The sequence below is a fragment of the Lepus europaeus genome, chromosome 2, assembly GCF_033115175.1.
Source record: "Lepus europaeus isolate LE1 chromosome 2, mLepTim1.pri, whole genome shotgun sequence".
Classification (NCBI taxonomy): Eukaryota; Metazoa; Chordata; class Mammalia; order Lagomorpha; family Leporidae; genus Lepus; species Lepus europaeus.
The window spans coordinates 63,438,074-63,462,524 of NC_084828.1; the positions used below are offsets into that span (position 1 = coordinate 63,438,074).

Sequence of the window (24,451 nt, forward strand, 5' to 3'; positions counted from 1 at the left end):
CAGAGGAATGGATACTGATAAATCCTGTAGGCTATTGGTCAGTGGTTCTCAAAAATTACTGTGCCCCAGAATCACCTGCAAGGCTGTTTAAAACACACGCTGCTAGAAGCCATACCTAGAGTTTCTGAACAAGGTAGACCTAGGAAAGGACCTGAGGAAATTCATTTCCAGTAAGTTCCTAGGCAATGCTGATGCTGCTGATCACACTTTGAGAAACATAAGACTAGGGTATTTCCACAACAATCCTTGATTCCAAGTATTCTGCTGAATATCCAAGGAAACAGCACAGAAATAATGTTAATAGAACTTCAAAGCCAGTTTCTGTCCGTTGACAAACACATTTGGAAAAAAATGCAGAATCTTAGTTGTCTGAATTATCCTGATCCATTCATTTGCAACTCCAAGCCCATCCATCACAGATTGAGCAACACTGTTTCCTCTAACTTTTCTCCTATTATGCAATAACTTAGCAAAATGGATAACATATAATAAAGCCTACATATCTTGCAATTCCAGTTACTGGAACACAGCAGAGGAATGAGATTAAAACTGTCAAGGGATATTATCTGGGGTTTACGGCTGACGTTATGTGAAAGTACCAAAGCTTCTTCATCTTACTCGCCTCTTAGAGAATAAAAGAGAAAAATCTAAGCGGTAAGAGGAAAAAGCTCTGAAATCTCTCTGGCTGTCACTAAGCTGCAGCGATTAGACAAAGTGCTAGCAGTCCGTTACCCTCGCCACTGATGGTCCTGCCATCAGGTGACCACGGACTTTTTCCCACAAGAACAAGTGCAGAGGTGTTTGGGGTTCTGTGCTAAGAGGACAATGCAACAGCTGTTGATTCATTTGTCTCTGCCACGACTCAGTTTCTGAACAGCCTGCTATTGCTATCTAAGCCATCGCAGTTGAGCCCACAAGTTTATGAACTGCATGCAAAGTGCTACTCAGCGAGGCGGCCAGTTGCAGGGAGAGGTTTCCCAAAGAAAACAAACTAGGAACAGCGCTAGCAGCGGTTCTCTCTGCAGATGAGATGACGGGTGATTTAGTAGTTCTCTACTTTTGACTTTTCAACAAGGGGTGTTTACCTCTCCTTTATAACCAGAAAAGGCAAAGTGTGTGTTTTGCGGAGACGCGAATTTTAAAGGACGCGCACGTTGTCTTGCAGCCCCTTCTGCTGCTCCAGAACTTGTTTACTCTCTCCACAAATACACCACGTCTCAGCTCCGTGAGCTCCACGGCCCTCGGTCGCCCAATTTCGGGTGCACAGCCCTTTCCCGGCTGCGAAGATGGGAGCAAGGGCTCACTAAACCTTCGCTCGGCGCAGGACCCAACACAGGCCCCCAGGAGCCGGGGCGCCCGGACACCCACCTGGACGGGGGCTTCAGGTTGTTCTTCCGGAGGAACTCCTCCTCGTAGCGGAGCAGCTTCAGCTTCTCCACCAAGTCCTCCATCACCAGGAACATGTGGTAGGCGGCGCCGGGGCCCCGCTCCACGACCACCTCCCCGGCTCCTTCGCCGCGAGACCGAGACCCCCCATCCTCTAAACCCGACGGCGTAACCACTGCCGCGGCAGCAGCCATGGCGGAAGAAACCCAAGGAGCCCGCCTTGGGCTCTGCCTCACAGACCTCCGCGGCCTGCGCCGCCTGCGCCGCCTTAGCCAGGACGGTCGCGATCCGTTACCAGGCGACCGCCGGGCAACCCATCACCAAGGAAACTAGGCCCCGCCTCCTTTCCGCCGCCATGTCTTTTCTACATTCTCTCCAACCAGGGTAGACTTCCTGAGGAACGTCACTGTGGCCCGCCCCCTTCCCCGCCTCTGCGGGCTGGGAGCTAGGAAGCCGCCCCGCCCCTCTTGGGGGCGTGGCGGAAGAGGCTCCGGGCTGGCTGCCCTGCGCGGGCCGTGCGGCTTTGCCTGTCTGCTGTTAGCAGGCCAGCGGCTTCGTGGGTCCGGTGGTTACTGCAGCAGCTGGTGGTAAATCAGAGAGGAGGAAGACGCTCAGTGTTGGCTGCGGCGAGCACACTGACACTTCTCGAAATCTTCTCAAAATTGACAGTTTTCGTAGTTGTAAAGATAGGTGATATTACAGGGTTCACTTTGCCTTGGGAACTTTGCAGCGCGAAGCTTTCCTTTTAAAAACCCTTCTCCTCAGGCAACGCTGTATTTACTGGTTTGTTAGAAGGCCCCGCCATGACTCCAGGGCTAGGAAAGTGGTGGGGAGGAAAGCAGGATGACCACAAATGAGGCACTGAGGAGGATTCCTGCCTCCAAACAGGAATACTAAACTCACATCCTGCGGCTTAATTCGTCTCAGGCCCATTCCATGTGAAACTTGTTGGGTACCTTGTTAAAGCCAACAAAATAAAGATGGTCTTGGAAGGACTTTCCCTGCGCTGTAGCTCTGTGTGGCTAAAGATTGGTGTTACTGCTACAGTCTGCGGCTGTTGACCTAGAAAAGGCAAGAAAGGGAACACACCTGCCCAGAGTTGCGGCCCAGCTTTGCAGTTCTCAGAAGGCTTGTGTGCCAAGCAAGTTTCCTAACAGCTACATAAGGAGTGAGGTAAGTGGAGGATGTCTGGCTGGTTTACCTGGCAGAAGAGAACCTAAGGCAAGAGGTTGCACATGTGTTTGTTTATAAGGGGTCTCTGATCTCTTATACCTGCCACTAAATAACATAGATGTAGAAGAATTTTTTTTTTGAAATAACAAACTTGAAGTATACCTGTAATATTTTTGTGGTTTGTCTAGAAAAATGAGAACGGTGCATTTTTCATTTTGACCAGTCTACAGCTAACTCGTTTCTGATACTAACAAAGGTATCAAAGTGAAAAGACAGAAAGTCAAAGACCATTTTCTGTACATCAAAGAAAACACATAAAATTACTGACTGATGTAGAAAATAACCTAAAGGGATAGCCCACGAAGAATTACTTTTTAAATAAATGACATTGTTTTCCTGCTAGAAATCATTAGCCAGCTGCTTTTAATAAAGATGAATGGGAAAATTGGGTTTGATTGTGCTCTCGGCTTAAGCGTTCGTTTTCCTAGCCTTCAGAAAATAGTGATTCTCCTCCATACACCACATGTGTGGGTTGGGATTATTGTGCTACCTCTGCATAACTTTCAGAGTACGAAAGATGTGTTGCTTTTTAGAAAAGAAAAAAAAAAAAAGAGGAAAGCTCAAATATATGTTTGGGGGTATTTGGTTAATGGACAAGCTACCTGTGGCTTTTAAATGAAGCTCAAAAAGCTCCCTGCATTTACAGACGAATTGGTTACACCCAGGGAGATGTTCAAGCAGAAGGTGCTGCCTGTGTACCACCTTCTGACATCTCCAGGAAGTGACATAACACAGGGTAAGAAGTGGTCAGACTTCACTCTTTGGATAACAAGTAACCCTCCAACAACATATGTGTTATAACTTGGGGAGAAATAAAATGCCCCCAGAACTTAGCCCTTTCTTTCCCAGATGAAATACTGACACAGTTTGGCACAGAAGCAGTATAAAGAATGTCCCCTACCCTCTATGAAGAAGAAAATGTGACTAAAATATAAAGTGTTCCCAGTGACTCTGGCACAAAGAAAATGAAAGAAAAGCTGCCTGTTCAACATTGCATGTTTCCCAAAGGGAAACATGAGAAAGAGTGCTGAAATGTCAGTATTTTTATAAGGCCCAGGGATTATTTTTAAAGATTTATTTATTTACTTGAAAGGCAGAGCAACAGAGAGAGCTTCCATCTTCTGGTTCAGTCCTCCAAATGGCTGCAACAGCCAGATCTGGTCTAGGCTGAAGCCAGGAGTCAGGCATTCCACCTGGTCTCCCACATGGGTATCAGGGTCACAAGTACTTGGGCCATCACCTGCCTTTCCAAGCACATTAGCAGGAAGCTGGATCAGAAGCAGAGCAGCCAGGACTCCAATAAGGGATGCTGGCATTGCAAGGGGTGGCTTAACTCACTATGTCACTACTCACGCCTCTCCAAGGATCATTCTTGCTGATTCCTTGTTTGCCTGTAATAGTTGGTAACATATCCATAGACAGGACTTTTTACTTTTTCATGGAAATAGTTTATTTCATGTGTGTAAGAATGCACAATCAAATCCTGTTTTGTGCCAGGCGCTTGGAAGCTTTGGACTACATTTGGATGTTTTTAGCTTTTTTTTTTTTTTGCAGGACTAACTCATGCATTCACTATGGAGTTAGATCTGAAAGACACTTTGACATGTGTTCATACATCTTATGAAGAATCTTAAAAGTTTATCCCTGGCTCTACTGTATTGAGTACTATTATCGTGACTTTTATTTCTTGAAAACTCTCAGTGAAATGATTGAGGTACTGTTTTGAGACCCTTAAGGTTTTTCTGCAGATAGATCAATCTCTGAGAACTAAGCAGAATGTCAGTCAAAGCTGATCTAAGCTAAATGGATATTCTTGAAAAGTGCTTAGCAAACTGGAGGTGAAAAGGAGGCAGGTTGAAGACGCAGGAGGGCTTTCCAGCTGCATCTCCCAGTATAAAAGCAAATCTTCCAAGAAGACTAGACATGATTTAGATACGGTTTGCTCCACCAAAGCTCTCCTTAAGGCTTGATATTGAAGGAAGCAGTGTTGGGGGAGCAGGGTCTAGTGGTTGGTGTTTGGGTCTGGGATGAAATTCATGAATGGAGTCATGCTTTTCTCATAGGAATGGGCTGGCTATTGTGAGAGTTGGCCCATTTTTCTCTTTTACACACACCCACTTCTCTTTCTGCCATGAGAAAGCTGCTTCTTTTCATCACAAGCTGAGCAGATGCCAGTGCCATGATCAAAATAAACCTCTTTTCGTTATAAATTACCCAGTCTGACATATTATAGCAACAGAAAATGGACTATGGCAGCTGGTCTGCGTTATAAGTGGCTTACTTCCACTGATTTGGGATGTTAAAATCTGGGAAAACCTTTAATTAAATTAAACTTCCTCAAAACTATAAGGGAGAAAAAGCTTTTCTTCTACCCTCCTGGATTCTGTGGCTGTGCCTGAGAATTAACACTGATATAAGGTGTTTTAACATACGAAAAGCTCAGAAATTGTATCTGGTATTTTTTCATGTACCCAGGAGCCTTCATAGAAAAAATGAGGATCCAAAGAAGCTGTTTGGGACAAGAGCTTATTTATCTTTTTTTTTTTTTCTTTCTCTAAGATAAATAAGCTTGTAGAAAATGACAAGGCAAAGGGAAAGAGACTTAAGCTGGGGTGATAAATTGTGGAAAAGTGACTAGGAAATATATATCAGGGAAACTAATGGAAGATAAGCTTTATTTTAATAATTTGTATATATAGACCTGTTTCAGCATTAACTTCCAGGGTCCAGTGATAAGAACGTTATTCTCTTTCTGCTACAGAAGAGAGCATCTTTCTCATTGGAAATTTTATGACCTGCTTTTTAGGTAGAAAAGAGGAAGTCAAAGAACTCTGCCTGTACATGGGGTTTCTTACATATCTTTAGCATGAAATAATCAATTTTCAACATTGCATAGTTTGGGATGGTTTGTTCTAAACCCTTTCAACCTAATGAAACATTCCTGCCAAAAATCTCGAAAGAAAAACATCACATTTGCATGTGAAACATTAGAAATTATACCTTTAAGAGCAAAATGAAGACATTTACTCTTCAAAATTATACCAGAGATCAGAGCCAGTGCACTGGGAGTAAGTATTGAAGAAGAATAAGCTATTTCAAAAGCTTTGGTTAAATAAAAAGATAAAATTTACAGACAAGCTATTAAGATAGCTTGACAAGTTTGCTTGTATTCGATCCAGTTAAAGAAAAGTTACTGGAGACAGAAATACTAACCAAAAGTAACAGACTATATATACTCAGAGCACCCAGGAATAAATCTATTATTATCTTTATGAAGAAATTATCAAACTGCATTGAAAGTTGTGAAAATAATTGAAATAGGGATACTATGTTCATGAATGAGAAAAATCATTATTTTTTGCACAATCTGCAAATTCAGTATAATTTCAAGTAAAATCCAAGAGAGCTAATCCAGAAACTTTAAGAGTAAATTTTAGAATATAAGGAAGTAATCAGGATATCAGATAGAAAGGCTGCTAATACAAAATATAGCTTAATGGCAGTTGTTTGGAATAGTGATTAAGATACCACTTTTGATACAAGTGTCCTACATTGGAGGACCTGGGTATAAGTCCTGGACTCTATTCTATGTTCCAGTTTCTTGCTGATGTGCACTCTGAGAGGCAGCAGGTAGGTGGTGGTTCAAGTTCCTATCACCGTTCTGGGAGGCCTGGATTGAATTCAAGTCTCCTGGTTTCTGCATGGCCTGGCACTGGCACTGGCCACTATGGGCATTTGAGGAGTGAACCAACAAATGACAGCTCTCTGTATGTCTCTCCATTCCTGTCTCTCTCAGCTTCTCAAAAAAAAAAAAAAAAAAACAAACTTTAAGTACAGCTTAATAATATTAGCGGAAACAGATTAGTGTTTTATGGAAACAGCATATGACAGAGTTGGTGTTACCAATTAGTAAAGAAGGATGAATTACTCACAAAATGCTGTCAAAGCTGTGGGCTATCCATATGGAAATAAAATTGCATCTCTGATTCTCATCATATAAATTCCAGATGGATTGAAGACATACATGTTAAATATTTGTAATATGTTTAGAAGAAAACAAAAAATCTTTAACCTCAGTACAGGGGAGGATATTTTTTTCTTTTTTAAGATTTATTTATTTCTTTGAAAGTCGGAGTTACACAGAGAGAGGAGAGGCAGAGAGGTTTTCCATCTGCTGGTTCATTCCCCAATTGGCCACAACTGCCAAAGCTGCGCCGATCTGAAGCCAGGAGCCAGGAGCTTCTTCCAGGTCTCCCATGCAGGTGCAGGGGCCCAAGGTCTTGGGCCATCTTCCACTGCCTTCCCAGGCCATAGCAGAGAGCTGGATTGGAAGTGGAGTGGCCAGGACTCGAATAGGCAACCATATATGATGCCGGCACTGCAGGCAGCGGCTTTTACACACTACACCACAGTGCCAGCCCAGGGAAGGATACCTTAAAGAAAGAAAATGCAAATATTAGAAGAGAAGCTCATCAAAATATGAGAAAGTAGGTACAAAATAATGAAGAAGGAATATATTTGTGACCCATGTAATGTTAATGGATTCATTCTTGTGATAAACAAATAGATCATGGAAAGCCTCTGTGCCAGGCCAGGAGATTTTAGGAATGTTCTCTTAGGTCAGGGTTTCTCTGCTTGGACATTATTGACATTTTAGAGAGAGACTTTTTTGTTGAGGGTGAGCTTTCTGCACATTGTAGACCATTTAACCACATTTCTCCTCAACCCACAAGATGCCAGTAGCCCCCACCTTGATTATGAGAATTAAAATGTTTCCAGACAATGCTAAGTAGTTCCTTGTGGGGGGCACAAAATCACCCCTGGTTAAGACTCACTACTAAAAATGTATGGATTTGTAGTTGTTAAACCATTTATAAGCACCAGGTGTGTAAAGTAAATGGGTGATATGTGTACTGGGGAACATGGGGAACTAGAAAACTCATGTACCTTCCAAGGGAGGGAAATTTTTTCATGCAAGATTGTAGAAAGATTTTGCCATGTCTTCTGATCTTGTGCGGATCTGGACCTTGATTGTAAGCCTCCTGAAGGTGATCTTTCTGCACAGAAGATATTTCAGGGGCTACTTTAATGTGTTACAGTTCAAAATTGAGAAGCCATGTTCCTAAATTTTTAGTTTTATATTCAAAACTTATTTATATAAATGCAAAAACTTTGTTACAGTCAAGCTTAAGGATGATTTTATAAGTTAAATTCCTAAAGGGTCATAAAATCACTATACTTAATACTGTTGGGCACATACTGGATACATCTAAATCTAAAGTTAAAAAGAAGAGGAGGGGAATAAGTTCTATAAAGTATTCTAAAAGCTGTAAACAAAGATTTCAGTGTAAAACCAAAGGAGTAAACTGTGCATTGTAAACTGTCACAAGTCAGCCTGTTTCTCTAATAGGCCCAAATTCCAGCCATTAGCACTTAAATATCAACTATATATACATTCTTCTCTTCTTCTTTTTAAATATTATTACCTCCGTTCTTTTTCTCACATGGAAGAAGAATTTCCAAGTGGAGAAGCAGTGATTTTTTTTTAAGATTTTATTTATTTTTGAAAGGCAGAGTTACAGAGAAGCTGAGGCAGAGCGAGATTGTAAGAGAGAGAGAGGTCTTCCATCCACTGGTTCACTCTCCAAATGGCCACAATGGCCAGAGCTGGGCTGATCTGAAGCCAGGAGCTTCTTCTGGGTTTCCCATGCAGGTACAGGGGCCTAAAGACTTGGACCATCTTCTACTGCTTTCCCAGGCCATAACAGAGAGCTGGATCAGATATGGAGCAGCCAGGACATGAGCTGGCACCTATATGTACACATTGTTCTTTACCATATTTATACTACTTTTGGTTTCACGTTTACCATTACTATACTTAGTATCCCAGCTTTCAAAGATTAAAATATATTCAACCTGGGAACTAATTATGATCCAAACTTGAGACTATAAATTTTCCTATACAACATACCAAGATATTTCTGGGCCGGATGTGGAAGAGATTCTTGCTTAAAACACGAATGGGACACACCAAATCCTAACCTGCCATAACTAACTCTCTAACTTAGTGATGCAAGCATTTCCCTGATTTTATTTTGTTCTCCAGTCATTCCCCACTAATAAACATCTTCTGACCATACTAAGATTATAGGTCAGCACGTCAGCCAGTTTTGGCCCTGAAGGTAGATGAATGCCATCCAATTACACTGTATATAGTTCAAGGATTTGCTTGGCTCCTTCATCGTATATTCCTGGGTGAGAAGCAAAAGTAGGTGTGTGAGCTGACTTGAGTTTACTGCCCATGTGGTCATGATGTGAATGACCAAGCAGGTGTTTGTGTTAAGAGGAGTGGGGTGGGGAGATAATGGTCAAATTTGTATCTGAGTGTTCTTGGCAGTAACATAGAGAAGGGACAATATGAAGGTGAAAAATTGATTCAGAATTCAATTTGATTAGTTGGGTGAAACGTCCTAAATGGGATGGGTAACAGAATGGTTTAAAAAAAAAAAAAAGGCAGATAAGCAGATTGTAGGAAGTGGATTCAATGAAACTTAGTTATTAGCACCATAAGATGTTCTCCCATCGATGAATGGCATCACAAAGTTGCCCTATTTTGGTACAATAAAGCTAGCCTTAAATACCCTTGTTTCAAGTAAAGCTGTGAGCTGCCCTAGAAATTTATGGATAAGGTGAAGCCCACTCTGGGTAATGATGTGGCTGTGAACCCCGAGCAGCCGATAGTCACAGCATCTGGGAATGTATTCAGTGAAGCTGGGTAAAGGGACCTGCAGGGTCAGAGTTGTGGGACAGCAGGTTAAGCTGCCTTCAGAGTGCTGGTTGAGTCCTGGCTGCTCTGCTTTTAATCCAGATCCCTGCTAATGTACCTGAGAAAGCGGTGGAAGATGGCCCGAGTTCTTGGGGGCCCTACCATCCATGTGGGAGACACAGATTGAGTTTCAAGCACCTAGCTTTGGCATAATCTGGCCCCAGCCATTGCAGCCATTCAGGGAGTAAACCCACGGATGAAACACTCTCTCTGTGTCTCCCTCTGCCTCTACCACTGTGCCTTTCAGACAGATAGGTAGACCTTAAAAAAGGAACTGCAGCCTTCACTATACTTATTGACATTAAAATGCAACTCTTCTGAAATTATTTGTTTGGAACATGTACTGCAGCAGAGAAGCTCAGATTAAAAAAAGAAGTAAGGCTGCTAAGTAAGGTATACATGTTTAACTGTCAGACGGGAGAAATAGCATGTAAGTAACTACAGATTTTGAAAACGTTCAGCCTAGTTTCCTGATAAGAGTTCTATTTCACCATATGTGTTATAATACTTAAGGTTGATACATATTGGGTTCTAACAAGAAGGATTGATCTGATCTGTCAGAATTTTGAAGGTTAAATAAAAATTGGTTTATTTTTCAAAGGGTAGATTAAAAAGATTCAATTTACTTTACAGTTGAGTCAAGCATTTTTCCCCTAAGGAAATATTACATTGAAGTTGGAGAGCGGAGTTAGCAATAAAAGTCACAGGAGAAAGCTCTCTTAATGGGGTTCCCTAGAGCTTAATAAAAGCCAAATTTGCTAGATGCCACCTCCTGTGGAATTATCACAACTTCCCAGTGCAGTTCTGCTTTTCAGTACACAGTGTGCCAGACACTCTGACAGCCTGTTTCATCAGTGGTTATTGGCTCGTTGTCTTAAGGTTTTTGAACTTATTGCCCAAACTATTTCGTGGTAATAAAATATTAAATCCAAATGCCTTATTTTTTTATGCCTGGCATGGAGATGAATTACTACTCCTTACCTCTGCATCTTACTTCATGAACAGAAAAAGGAATTTATTCTGCCTTTACCTGTAGTGAAATTTTGACAGTTTTTTTCCTCTAAAGGTGTGAATATGAAAGTCCAAATGAATAGATCAATAGATTGGTGTTTTGCTTTTGGATAGGAATAGGGTATTTTCTAAGACTTTTTTGCACAACAAACATTTGAGTACATATTATACTTAGGTATTAAGCCTGAACATGGTGACAAAAAGATCCAAGACCCTGGTGTCTGTGCACAAGTATCTTAAGCTGTAATATGATGACAAGTATATTTGTCAATTGCAACATAGTATGATAGAGAAGTAGAATGAATTTTGAAATAAAGCTCTTCAGATTTCCTTTATTTCATGCCAGTACAAAACTGTTTGTTGTTCTTCCTCTATACCTATATAGCCTATGTGATTTTTTTTTTTTTTGATAGGCAGAGTTAGACACAGAGAGACAGAGAGAAAGGTCTTCCTTTTCTGTTGGTTCACTCTCCAAATGGCTGCTACGGCTGACGGGTTGCGGCTGGCGTGCTGCGCTGATCCAAAGCCAGGAGCCAGGTGCTTCCTCCCAGTCTCCTGTGCAGGTGCAGGGCCCAAGCACTTGGGCCATCCTCCACTGCCTTTCCGGGCCACAGCAGAGAGCTGGACTGGAAGAGGAGCAACCAGGACAGAATCTGGCACCCCAAACGGGACTAGAACCCGGGGTGCCGGTGCCACAGGCGGAGGATTAGCCAAGTGAGCCGCGGCACCAGCCAACCTATGTCATGTTTTCACTCTCTGGGATCCCATTTTTCTCTGAGACTCTGAGGAGTCAAAGGAATTAGGCAGGGGGAATTAGTAGAAGCAATATATTTTGAGGTAGTTCTCTTATCTGGAGAGCCAATCTTCCGAGCCAGATGATGGTGCCTTTCTTTTGTGTCTGATGTGAGGGCTGATGTCCTATAGGTTTGTGCTTAGGTGTGCAGAGGCATAAACTGACAAGTGCCTAGGAACATTAGCAAGAAGTCTTCCTAATATAGTCAGATGTTTTCAGAATCTGGAAGCAACATGTACCTGTGGCCCATCAGCTGAGAATTCAAATTGGAATGTGTTCAAGTGCATTTCAAAATAGCCTTGCATCAAGAGCAAAAACTAAAAACTGGTTTTATGACTAATAACATAGTTTTCAGTCAGTTTTTGTTAGCCCAGTATATATTAAACAAACAAAAAACACTGCTACATACTTTAGAGCAATAGTCATAAGCTCCACGTGAGACTTTTCTTCTTTCTATCTGGTTCCCTACGGTAAAGTAACTTTCTGAGGAGGAGTCAGCAATTAATTTTACATAGATTCTGTGGTTGTCTAACCCCCCAGGGAGAAGGGGGGGGGGCTTCCCCATACTTCACCCATGGGCAGAAATTAATCATTTCTGCATCCCAGAGAGTTCTGAAAAAATGGCTAAGTATCTGCTGGTCCATCCTTTCTCTATTAATGTAAAATTTTATACTAATTTGATCCATTTCTGCAATTCAAACTTCTAAAATACCTTACTAGATCTCTGCTAATTCTTATCTCTATAAAATTGGTATTGCTTTTGTGGCTTTAAAATAAGATTTACTCTTTGGTAGAATAACCTACCTCTTTAATTATCAATTTTCTTGATTATCATACATTTACTCATTCATATGAACTCTACATTTACTTAATGTAAACAGGTATATTTTATACTATTTATAATATTGTGTTTACTCAAGAAATGTGGCATAAACTCTTTGACTCACTTTTTTTTTTTTTTTTTTGACAGGTAGAGTGGATAATGAGAGAGAGAGAGACAAAGGTCTTCCTTTTTGCCGTTGGTTCACCCTCCAATGGCCACTGCAGCCAGCGCATCGTGCTGATCCAAAGCCAGGAGCCAGGTGCTTCTCCTGGTCTCCCATGCGGGTGCAGGGCCCAAGCACTTGGGCCATCCTCCACTGCCTTCCCAGGCCATAGCAGAGAGCTGGCCTGGAAGAGGGGCAACCGGGATAGAATCCGCGCCCCAACCGGGACTAGAACCCGGTGTGCCAGCACCGCAAGGCGGAGGATTAGCCTGTTAAGCCACAGTGCCGGCTTGATTCACTTCTTAAAAAGAACCTTGAAAAATTGAAAAATACACCTTTTGTATTCTTTAACTGTCAGTTCATTTTAAAAGAGGAATACTTGCTATCTTCCTTATGCCTGTAAGTTAGTACTTTTGAGTCTAAAGACTTCATATTTCACTTTCTGAAGACATGGACAAAGTGCTCACTGTGAAAGATTTTAATCTCCTCAGCTACTTGGAGGAAGAATAATATGTCTGAAATAGGGTGGAGGGAGAGAGCTTTTATAAGTAGAACTGGAAATGCCTCAGAGGGTCTTGTTCTTTAAAAGGAGACACCAACTCCTTTTATCAAATACAAAGCCAAAGGTCTGTTTACTTGCTTGGAATACAATGATGGCTTCCTTACAGTTTTCCCTCTAGATCTGATTCTCTTTCAGTCTTTTGTCTACATTTTTCCAATGTAATCTTTTGAAAATGCAAATTTGGTCCTGCCACTGTGCTATCCAACATCTTTACATAGCTTCAGTCTTGGAACAACAAGGATTGGTTCAGGCTTTGTGGGACCCAAAATTTATAAAATTTAGCGTGTGTGTGTATCTTCTTTAATAAAAAGAATTATAAAATTTTACATTTAATATCAGCAACAGGGCTTTAGAAGGGATCATGTAATGCTGAGTGAAATAAGCCGGTCCCAAAGGGACAAATATCATATGTTCTCCCTGATCGGTGACAACTAAACTGAGCACCTAAAAGGAAAACTTTAAAAGTGAAATGGGGCCGGTGCCGTGGCTTAACAGGCTAATCCTCCGCCTTGAGGCTCCGGCACACTGGGTTCTAGTCCCGGTTGGGGCGCCGGATTCTATCCCGGTTGCCCCTCTTCCAGGCCAGCTCTCTGCTATGGCCTGGGAAGGCAGTGGAGGATGGCCCAAGTGCTTGGGCCCTGCACCCGCATGGGAGACCAGGAGAAGCACCTGGCTCCTGGCTTTGGATCAGCACGATGCGCTGGCCGCAGTGGCCATTGGAGGGTGAACCAACGGCAAAAAGGAAGACCTTTGTCTCTCTCTCTCTCTCCCTCACTATCCACTCTACATGTAAAAAAAAAAAAAAAAAAAAAAGTGAAATGGATACTATGAGAAACAATGACTTGAGCAACCCTTGTCATGACTGTTGAGGAACAGCTTACTATTTTATTTCTTTTAGCATTTTCTTGTTCTACTTAATACCATTGGTTGAATACTTTAATTAACACACAATTATTCTTATGTGTATAAATTTAACTGAAAAGTGATCCTTGTTAAAATAAGAGTGGGAATAAGAAAGGGAGATGTACAGTTCAGTACATGCTCACTCAGACTTACCCCTAATGGTAGAGCTAGAAACATGCCATGGGATTCCAAATCCCATTAAGATGGCATGTACCAATGCCATCTCACTAGTCAAATGATCAGTTTAAGTTCATAATTGATCAAAAAGATAGGATTAAGTGTCAATGGGATCACCTAAACAAGACCAGTGTCTGTTAATAATAACTGATGGAATTAAAAAGGAGAGAACCATCCAACATGGAAAGCAGGATACACAGCAGACTCATAGAATGGCAGATGCCCTAAACAGTACTCTGGCCTCAGAATCAGCCCTTAAGGCATTGGGATCTGGCTTAAAAGCCCATGAGAGTATTTTAGTCATGGAAAGCCAAGACACTGTGGCAAAAAAAAAAAAAAATGATCTAAATGAAAGATGCCTGTGAATGAGATCCCAATGGAAAGAACAGGCCATCAAAGAAGGAGGCACCTTTCTCTGAAGGAAGGAGAGAATTCCACTTTGATTATGGCCATGCCATAGCCATGGCAGCTTATGACAAGAGCATTGGGTGATTACTGTTGTCATAAATAAGAGTGTCAGTTGTTAAATCAACAACCTGAGTCACTGTGCACTTGCTCCCCATGTAGGATCTCTGTCCTTAATGTGTTGTACTATGTGAATTAACGGTAAAACTAGTATTCAAACAGTACTTTATACTTTGTGTGTCTGTGTGGGTGCAAACTGTCAAAATCTTTACATAGTATATACTAAATTTATCTTCTGTATATAAAGATAATTAAAAATGAATCTTAATGAAGAATGGGGTGGGAGAGGGAGTAGGAGATGGGATGGTTTGTGGGGGGGAGGGAGGTTATGGGGGAAAAGCCGCTATAACCCAAACGTTGTAATTTTGAATTTATATTTATTAAATAAAAGAAAGAAAAGAGGGGATCATGTAAATGAAGTGCCCTGTAGCATAAATTTCAATAATGTTGTGATATATCTGTCTCCATTAAGGGATTTTTTTTTTTGACAGGCAGAGTGGACAGTGAGGGAAAGAGACAGAGAGAAAGGTCCTCCTTTTTCCGTTGGTTCACCTTCAATGGCTGCTGCGGCCGGTGCGCCAATCCAAAGGCAGGAGCCAGGTGCTTCTCCTGGTCTCCCATGCGGGTACAGGGCCCAAGCACTTGGGCCATCCTCCATTGCACTCCTGGGCCACAGCAGAGAGCTGGACTGGAACAGAAGCAACCGGGACAGAATCCGGTACCCTGACTGGGACTAGAACCCCGTGTGCTGGTGCCGCAGGCGGAGGATTAGCCTATTGAGCTGTGGCACCGGCAAGGGAATTGTTCTTATGATACTCAGAAAATTAAAGTCAAAATGGCTGCAGAATAATCGTAAAGAAAGGAAAAAAAGTTGTTGATTTTATTTATTCTGAGCCTTAGAGAGTCTTGAGTCATTTTGCTAACTAATTTTACTAAGTAATTTTACTAACAAGGGTAAAATGTTAACAGACATTATATCAGGAACTGAATGCACCAGAGGAACAATATTTTGGAAGTTAGCAATACCTTGCAAGATTTGTGAAAAACCAGAGGGACCAGTTTATTGCTCAACTGGACTTTTCAATGGACTTACAAAGTATGTAACCACTCTTATGTAACCTGCTTATTACTGCAAGAGAATGCAAAGCTACATGTATGCACTTCTGCTTGATATAAAACTCCAAGCTCACATTCCCTCAGAGAAGCATGGTCTCATTCTCTGGCTGAATCCTACATTTTTCTGATTTCCAAATCTGCTCTGCATTTGAATAAAACTGTCTTTGCTTTTGAACTCATTTATATCTTTTTTGGTTAAATTTCAACTGACTTGAGAATACCAGATCAATAAATAATAACTAGGACAGGTTAACTGCTCAGTAAGTCAGAGTTGCTTGTACCCCAGAGATCTCTGACTATACCTCAAGTTTTAACATGAATGCATGTAACCAGGATGGTTCTTCCTAAGAAGAGACCGATGTGCTGAGCCTTTCTTGCAGTCACTGTGATAAGCCCATAGTCTTCAGATTAGATTGGTTTCAGAAAGATTCAAGTTTGATTCCTTTTTTTTAAACTTTTATTTAATGAATGTAAATTTCCAAAGTACCGCATATGGATTACAATGGCCTTCCACCCCCCCCCATAACTTCCCTCCCACCCGCAACCCTCCCCTTTCCCACTCCCTCTCCCATTCACATCAAGATTCATTTTCAATTATCTTTATATACAGAAGATCAGTTTAGTATATATTAAGTAAAGATTTCAACAGTTTGCACCCACATAGCAACATAAAGTGAAAAATACTGTTAGAGTACTAGTTATAGCATTAAATCACAATGTACAGCACATTAAGGACAGAGATCCTACATAATATTTTTTAAAAATTGGTTAATTTTCTATGCAATTTCCAATTTGAAACCAAGGTTTTTTTTTTTTCATTTCCAATTATCTTTATATGCAGAAGATTGATTTAGTATATATTAAGTAAAGATTTCATCAGTTTGCACCCACACAGAAACACAAAGTGTAAAATACTGTTTCTGTACTAGTTATAGCATTACTTCACATTGGACAACACATTAAGGACAGAGATCCTACATGGGGAGCAAGTGTACAGTGACTCCTGTTGCTGACTTAACAATTTGACACTCTTATTTATGGCATCAGTAATCTCCCTAGGCTCTAGTCATGAGTTGCCAAGGCTATGGGAGCCTTTAGGGTTCGCCGACTTCGATCTTATTCTGACAGGGCCATAGTCAAAGTGGAAGTTCTCTCCTCCCTTCAGAGAAAGGTACCTCCTTCTTTGATGGCCCCGTTCTTTCCACTGGGATCTCACTTGCAGAGATCTTTCATTTAGGTCTTCTTCTTCTTTTTTTTTTTTTTTCCCAGAGTGTCTTGGCTTTCCATTCCTAAAATACTCTCATGGGCTCTTCAGCCATATCCGAATGCCTTAAGGGCTGATTCTGAGGCCAGAGTGTTATTTAGGACATCTGCCATTCTATGAGTCTGCTGTGTATCCTGCTTCCCATGTTGGATCGTTCTCTCCCTTTTTGATTCTATCAGTATTCGCAGACACTAGTCTTGTTTGTGTGATCCCTTTGACTCTTAGACCTATCAGTGTGATCAATTGTGAGCTGAAGTTGATCACTTGGACTAGTGAGATGGCATTGGTACATGCCACCTTGATAGGATTGTATTGGAATCCCCTGGCACATTTCTAACTCTATCATTTGGGGCAAGTCCGATTGAGCATGTCCCAAATTATACATCTCCTCCCTCTCTTTTTCCCACTCTTATATTTAACAAGGATCACTTTTCAGTTAAAATTTAAACACCTAAGAATAATTGTGTGTTAATTACAGAGTTCAAACAATAGTACTAGAACAAAAAAATATTATAATGGATAGAGTATTGGATTGTACATCAACAGTCAGGACAAGAGCTGATCAAGTCATTGTTTCTCAGTGTCCAATTCACTTCAACAGGTTTCCCCTTTGGTGCTCAGTTAGTTGTTGCCGATTAGGGAGAACATATGATATTTGTCCCTTTGGGACTGGCTTATTTCACTCAGCATAATGTTTTCCAGATTCCTCCATCTTGTTGCAAATGACCAGGTTTCATTGTTTTTGACTGCTGTATATTATTCCTAATTTGTATCCCTTTAATTTCTTTTTCTTGCCTAATAGCTCTGGTTAAAAATTCCAGAACTATATTGAATAGCAGTGGTGAGAGTGGGCATCCCTGTCTGGTACCAGATCTCAGTGGAAATGCTTCCAACTTTTCCCCATTCAATAGGATGTTGGCCGTGGGTTTTTCATAAATTGCTTTGATTGTATTGAGGAATGTTCCTTCCATACCCAGTTTGCTTAGGGTTTTCATCATGAAAGGGTGTTGTATTTTATCAAATGCTTTCTCTGCATCTACTGAGATAATCATATGGTTTTTCTTCTGCAGTCTGTTAATGTGGTGTATCACATTGATTGTTTTGCGAACATTGAACCATCCTTGAATAACAGGGATAAATCCCACTTGGTCTGGGTGGATGATCTTTCTGATGTGTTGTTGCATTCTATTGGCCAGAATTTTATTCCATGCTCATGGATTGGAAGAATCAAACTATCCCTCTTTGCAGATGATATGATTATTTAGGGGATCAAAAAAATTCCTCTAAGAGACTATTGGAACTCATAGAAGAGTTTGGCAAAGTAGCAGGATATAAAATCAATGCACAAAAATCAACAGCCTTTGTATACGCAGGCAATGCCATGGCTGAGGAAGAACTTCTAAGATCAATCCCATTCACAATAGCTACAAAAACAATTAAATACCTTGGAATAAACTTAACCAAGGACGTTAAAAGATCTCTACAATAAAAATTACAAAACCTTAAAGAAAGAAATAGAAGAGGATATCAAGTTTGATTCTTAAGTTATGTAAATAAACTGTTTTTAAACTTCCTGTGATTTGAAATTGTAACCCTGCAACCTTGTAGCAAGTACTTTCCTTCATTAATCCTATACTGTCTGGTTGAAATATGTATACTTCAGAAAGTTTGTGGAAAATGGTATTGAAAGATAAATTTTTTAAGCATTTACTTCTTATTTATTTAGAAGGCAGAGTTACAGAGAGAGGGAGAGACAAAGAGAGAGAGAGATCTTTCATCTGCTGGTTTGCTTCAAAAATGTCCACAACAGCCAGATTGGGCCAGTCCAGAGCCAGGAGCCAGCAGATGCATACAGTTCTCCCACATGGGTGCAAGGTCCCAAGCACTTAGGCCATCTTATGCTGCTTTCCCAAGCATGTTAGCAGGCAGCTGGATTGGAAGTGGAGCAGCTGGGACTCAAACCAGTACCCATACAGAATGCCGGATTTACAGGCAGTGGCTTAACCCATTATACCAAAACATCGGGCCCTAAAAGATAAATTTGTATGATATAAAAAGAAATTTGAAATTCATGCATATTTTTTTCATGATACACATTTTCCATGAACTTTTTGAAGATCCCTTGTATTTTTATTTAACAATATTCCTATCTGGCTGAACCACATTCTTAGTGATATTTTAATGTTAGCTTATTGATTATATTTCATACTCTTTTGTCTTACTCAATTCAAGTCAAGCTAATGGTACCTGTGAATGGTTTCCTCACATCACATAAGGTGTCTGTTTTCTCCCAGCTGAGACTAGAGAAAGTTTAAGGATAGTAACTGTAACACATGCTGTAATACATAGTGTGTCATTTTTTCCTACACTGTATAACCATCCTCACTTTGTTTTGTAAATTGTGATCCTCCATTTTGTTTCCTCTAGAGACCCTTCTTAAAATTGAACAGTAATTTCTTATTCCTTTGATAACTTTTCTCTAAAGTGCTATATTTTTAATCTTCCAAGAAACAGAGGCCAAAATGGGATGACATATGCAAAACTGTATTAGGCTGTATGCATGAAAGAGAAAAGGGAAGTTTATTCAGAGAAATACTGGCAAAGGTGGAGACTACAGTCTTATCCTGGTATAGGACTAACACCAACTAAAGAAGTAGTGTGGAGTGGAAGCACTTACTTTAAACTCCATGTGATCTACTTAAAGCTGGAAGCCTTCTGTATTACCCTATATAAGAGCTATATCATTATACCTAGATTAAGAATACATCAGCTCCAAAATTCTATGCTTTCTTTTTCTTTCTTTTTCTCCAAAAATCAGTGCTTTCAGAGGTGAAATATACTATCTTTTTTTATATTATCGCACCATGCCCCTCATCACTGGATCTCTAAAACTTCATTAAAGTGAGAGGCTCCTAAATCTTTGTAAGTTGATCTCTCACTGACTACAATGTGTCATCTTCCCAAATGTACTCATCACTTCTTGCTCACATTCAATCTGCAAGGATGATCAGTTGTTCTGTGGGATGTCCTGGAGGTCCAGGTGTCTTTGAAATCTGTTATAACATAGGATAGGACTGTTAACCTAGCTCTGAGGCAACAAACTTTGACTAGCTATTGTTGTCTGTTTATATGAATGCAGACGATTTTTTATTCTCTTTCCTGATTGAGATTGAATAGACTGCATTTACTGTATCAGTGGCTGCATATTGTTTATCTTAGAGCATATAATTTACTCCACCAACCATCTATGGTGGTACAGAAGCTACAATCTAGGATACTTCTTGATTGACTTTGTGATGCTCTACAGTCATTCTCCAGGATTCTGTTTTTCTTTCTTTCTTTCTTTTTTATTTTGACAGGCAGAGTTAGCAGTGAGAGAGAGAGAGACAGAGAGAGAGTTATAGAGAGACAGAGAGAAAGGTCTTCCTTCCATTGGTTCACTCCCCTAATGGCCGCCATGGTTGGCACTGCGCCGATCTGAAGCCAGGAGCCAGGTACCTCCTCCTGGTCTCCCATGCGGGTATAGGACCCAAGTACTTGGGCCATCCTCCACTGCCCTCCCAGGCAACAGCAGAGAGCTGGACTGGAAGAGGAGCAACTGGGACTAGAACCTGGCACCCAACCAGGACTAGAACCCGGGGTGCTGGCGCCACAGGCAGAGATTTGCCTAGTGAGCCATGGCGCCGGCCCCAGGATTCTGTTTTCTAAAGAGGCCAGAGTAACACCATAAAGTAGAGATATGAGAAGAAACACCATTCCTGCATCCTTCCAATATTTATTGTAGAAATTCATCTTTGCTCTACTCCTCCATTAGGTGCTGTATATATATTTTAACACTGTATATATATTTTTATTTATTTTCATTTTGTTTGAAAGGCAGGGATAGAGGCAGAGATAGACAAAGTGACAGATGGAAAGAGACCTTTCGTCTCTGCTTCACTCCTCAAATGCCTGCAATGCCAGGGTTGGAATAAGTTGAAGACAGGAGCCTGGAACTCAATCTAGGTGGAACTCCCATGTGGGTGGCAGGGACCTACTTACTTGGGATATCATCTGCTGCCTCTTAGGGTATGCGTTAGCAGGAAGCTGAATTGGAAACAGAGAAGCTGGGACTCAAACCCAGGTACTTCAGTATGGGATGTGGTTGTCCCAAGTGGTGACTTAACTGCGTGCTACTGCCTGCCCCTATTTATTTATTTCATTTGAAAAATACATGCATGCACGCACACACACATATATATCTGTATCTGTATCTATATCTATATCTGTATCTGTGTATCTCTTAGAGAGAGAGAGAATATCTGTTGGCTCACACCCCAAATGCCTGCAACAGTCAGGGGTGAGGCCCTGATGAAGCCAGGAGCCGGGAACTCAGTCGGGATCTCCCACCTGAATGGCAGGCATAACCTGCAGCCTCCCACGGTGTACATTAGCAGGAAGCTGGAATTGGGAGTGGAGCTGGGACTTGAATCCAGGTGCTCCAATATGGAATGTGGGCAGCCCAAGTAGTGTCTTAACTGCTGTGTGAAACACCCATCCTATTATATTTATAATTTACTGTATTCAGTGAAATCTCAGAGGTTTCTATTCGAATGTTCTCACTATGATGGCTGTTACTCCACAGACTATGAACATAATGTGGGGATCACTCCAGCTGCCAAATGTTGTCAATTCAAATCATGCATACGGGATGGTATTGTCATAGTACATAGTTGCCATGGTGTGGCAGAGTTCTTCCTCCTAGGGTCCCATCTCTGCCTTTAGTCAAATAAGTCATTGATGTCAAATTTTTTTGTTGTAGTTTGGGATCTGAGCTGGTTCATTGTGTTGGGCGGCCACTCTCAGCATTCTTCTCCCTCATTCTTGTTTGCACCTGGTTGCAATGTTAAGCAGCATCCTTATTAGTGTTTGTCTCCATATGCACCATTCTCAACTGGCCATCTACGATTCCTTGTGGGTCAATTGGCTGCTGATTAGCCCAGTTACATGACTGCTTCTGGTATCACCAGCCCTGGCCTGTGGAGGGAGCCATCTGATTCTCTTAGTGACTCTGGTGCTCCTATTATCAGTGAGTTCCTGATGACCCTGGTGAATGATGTGCTACTCTCCCCGGGGCCTTCTGAGCAACATAATCTGGTGGATCACCCACATTCCTTAGCCTGTAGCTTCATATGTTGCATCACCTTGGACATTTCTACTTTATTGAGAACTGGCCAGGCTTCTAGGAGTTTACTAATTCCCTGGGGTGCTGGCTAAGGTACAAAATCCTGAATCTTGAGGAAGTACCCCTAAGTTAATAAATTGCTATTTATTCAGTTGTATATTCTAGCCCCCTTGATCAGACACATGTAAAACCCATTCCCAAGAGTAATTACCTACTCTTGCTCATATACACCAGCTCATTCATGGAATTCTATAGAGACTCTTCTCTTGGTTGTTTCTCAGTTCTACTACAATTGCTAGCTTCCTGGCCTTGTACTTGTCATTACACTCTTCGATTATATTTTAACAGCCTGCGTACTTCTGTTTCAGTCTTCCTGAGTCCCCTGTGCCTAGTACACAGGTATTTAATAGACATTGAATTAACTATTCTTTCCTTAAATCTACTTTGGGCACAGAAATAACATATAGTATGGTGTACAATCTAGGCTAATAAATTAAAAGTTCATATGGTTCAAATCATACTATGAGAACCAAGTTTTCTTTGATATCTCCTCTGAATTAAATATAGGTTGATGAAAAATAGGAGTTATCCAAAGAAATTATAGGGAGATATTTCAGGACCCTTTCTTTTTCTCAGGTGGTTGTAAACATTTCAACTACAGTCTGACATACAATTTCAAAATAACAAAATCTAAATATTCTTCCTGAAATGGCCTTTCAGATTTGGGGATCGGAGAACTGAGTTCTTAATCAAAAGCAATTAGATGGCCTTCAGTCTTTAACTGATGGCTTCATAAGGGCCTCAGTGTATTCAAAACAGTGTGCTTACCACTATAAGAGAATTGGGAAGAATGATAGCACTTTTTCCTGAAGGACATTCATAGCAATTCTTTATCTTTCCACTAGTCATATCTACTTGCAAAAATTTTATCAAAATATAAAAGAATTTTAGATAATAATATGGATTAAAGAACTTGGTTCCAAACTGCAACGACAGAAAGGCAAAGGAAAATGAATGAAGCCAAAGCAAAATGCATCCATGGACATACATCCAATTGCCCTTGAGTTTACTTAATCATCATGTGATGTACATGTGAAGAGTTAGCTAATTTGTGCTATTGTTTGGAGAAATTAGAGAATAAGACTGAAGCCAGTTTTTCCAAACTAAAAGGAGTTGGGAAGATAAGAAAATCCAACATCTAAAATAAATTGGCTCAGGGACTAGCTAAAACTCAGTACAAAACTATATCACAAATTAAATCCTTATTGGAAACTTAGCTTTGATCTATCAGTAAATATAAAATTCTCATTTTCATTTTGTGCAGCAATAGATATCATTTATTTGTAATTTTTAGTTTGCCTGTGACAATTTGTGTAACTCAGTAGCTCGTGAAATTGACAGAATTGTAAAGTGAGAGCAAAGACCTGTTTTTCTGTGTGATTATTTTGCTATATGAAATATCTGAGACTGGATAATCTATATAGGACAGAGGTTTATTCATATCACAGTTCATGGTGCTGGCATCTTTTACCCTCTAGTGAGGGCATTCTTGCTACCTAGTAGAGAATATCATGAAGGGACAAAGCAAGAGAGCCAGAGAGAGCTCACATTCATTAAAAAAAAAAAACAAAAAAACAAAAAAAAAAAACCACAAAAAACCTCCTATGATAACTCATTAATCTTTTAATCCATGAGTTGATGAATGGATGAATCTATTATGATGGTAGATCCCTAATGACCTAATCTCCCCTCAGAGATCCCAGCTGTTGACACTGCTGCACTGGGGACCAAGTTTCCAACACATGAAACCTGTGGACACATTGAAACCACAGCATTCATTGAAATTGGAAAAACAGCTTTCCTATCAATCCATGCTTTTTTATTAATTTAAGAAAGCAATAGATTTATCTTGAATAACACAGAATCTAGTTATTGGATTTGGAACTGTCTTTATTGAAGATTGATAGGATTATTATACCTTACCTGTTTGTGTATTCTGCTTGCATTTGTAGTCAGACTATAATAGAGCAAAATGGCTTGCTTTTGACTTGATCCACAACTTCGGGCATACCTGATCAGAGGGAATATGCATGTGCAAATGGGAAATAACTCTTCAATTTTGCTTTTGCATAATCTCTATTAGGATGAAAGCTTAAAATAATAGTGGGGGCTGGCATTGTGGCATAGTGAATCAAGTTCCCATCTGTAACCCTGACATCCCATATAAATGCTGGTTTGAGTCCAGCCTGCTCTACTTCCAATCCAGCTCCTTGCTAATGGCCTGGGAAAGCAGAAGATGGCTCAAGTACCTGGGCCCCTGCACCCATGTGGGATGCGCAGAAGAAGCTCCTGGTTCCTGGCTTCAGACCCGTTCAGCTCCCGCCATTGTAGCCATTTGGGGAGTGAACCACCAGAAGGAAGATTTTCTTGCTCTTGCTCTTTTTCTTTCTTTCTCTCTCTCTGTAAAAAAAAAAAAAGTATAATAATACTAGTGAAAACTATGAATTCAGAAATATCTGATAGGGTAGATGTTTCTTGATTAGAGACCAGTTTTTAGGAGTTATG

At 40.7% G+C, this 24,451-nt stretch overlaps 1 protein-coding gene and 1 pseudogene across 2 annotated transcripts in view; both read right to left on the reverse strand.

Moving 5' to 3' along the window:
• Positions 1 to 1,700, reverse strand: part of IFT57 (intraflagellar transport 57) — a 57,010-nt gene extending 55,310 nt beyond the window's left edge. For both annotated transcript variants that reach the window (XM_062207672.1, XM_062207680.1), the window contains exon 1: positions 1,369 to 1,700. In XM_062207672.1, coding sequence (XP_062063656.1) covers positions 1,369 to 1,580 — 212 coding nt within the window. In that variant the 5' untranslated portion in view covers positions 1,581 to 1,700. The remainder of the gene's footprint in view (positions 1 to 1,368) is intronic.
• The window catches only part of LOC133750964 (kinetochore protein Spc25-like), a 45,795-nt pseudogene continuing 23,021 nt past the window's right edge, over positions 1,678 to 24,451 (reverse strand).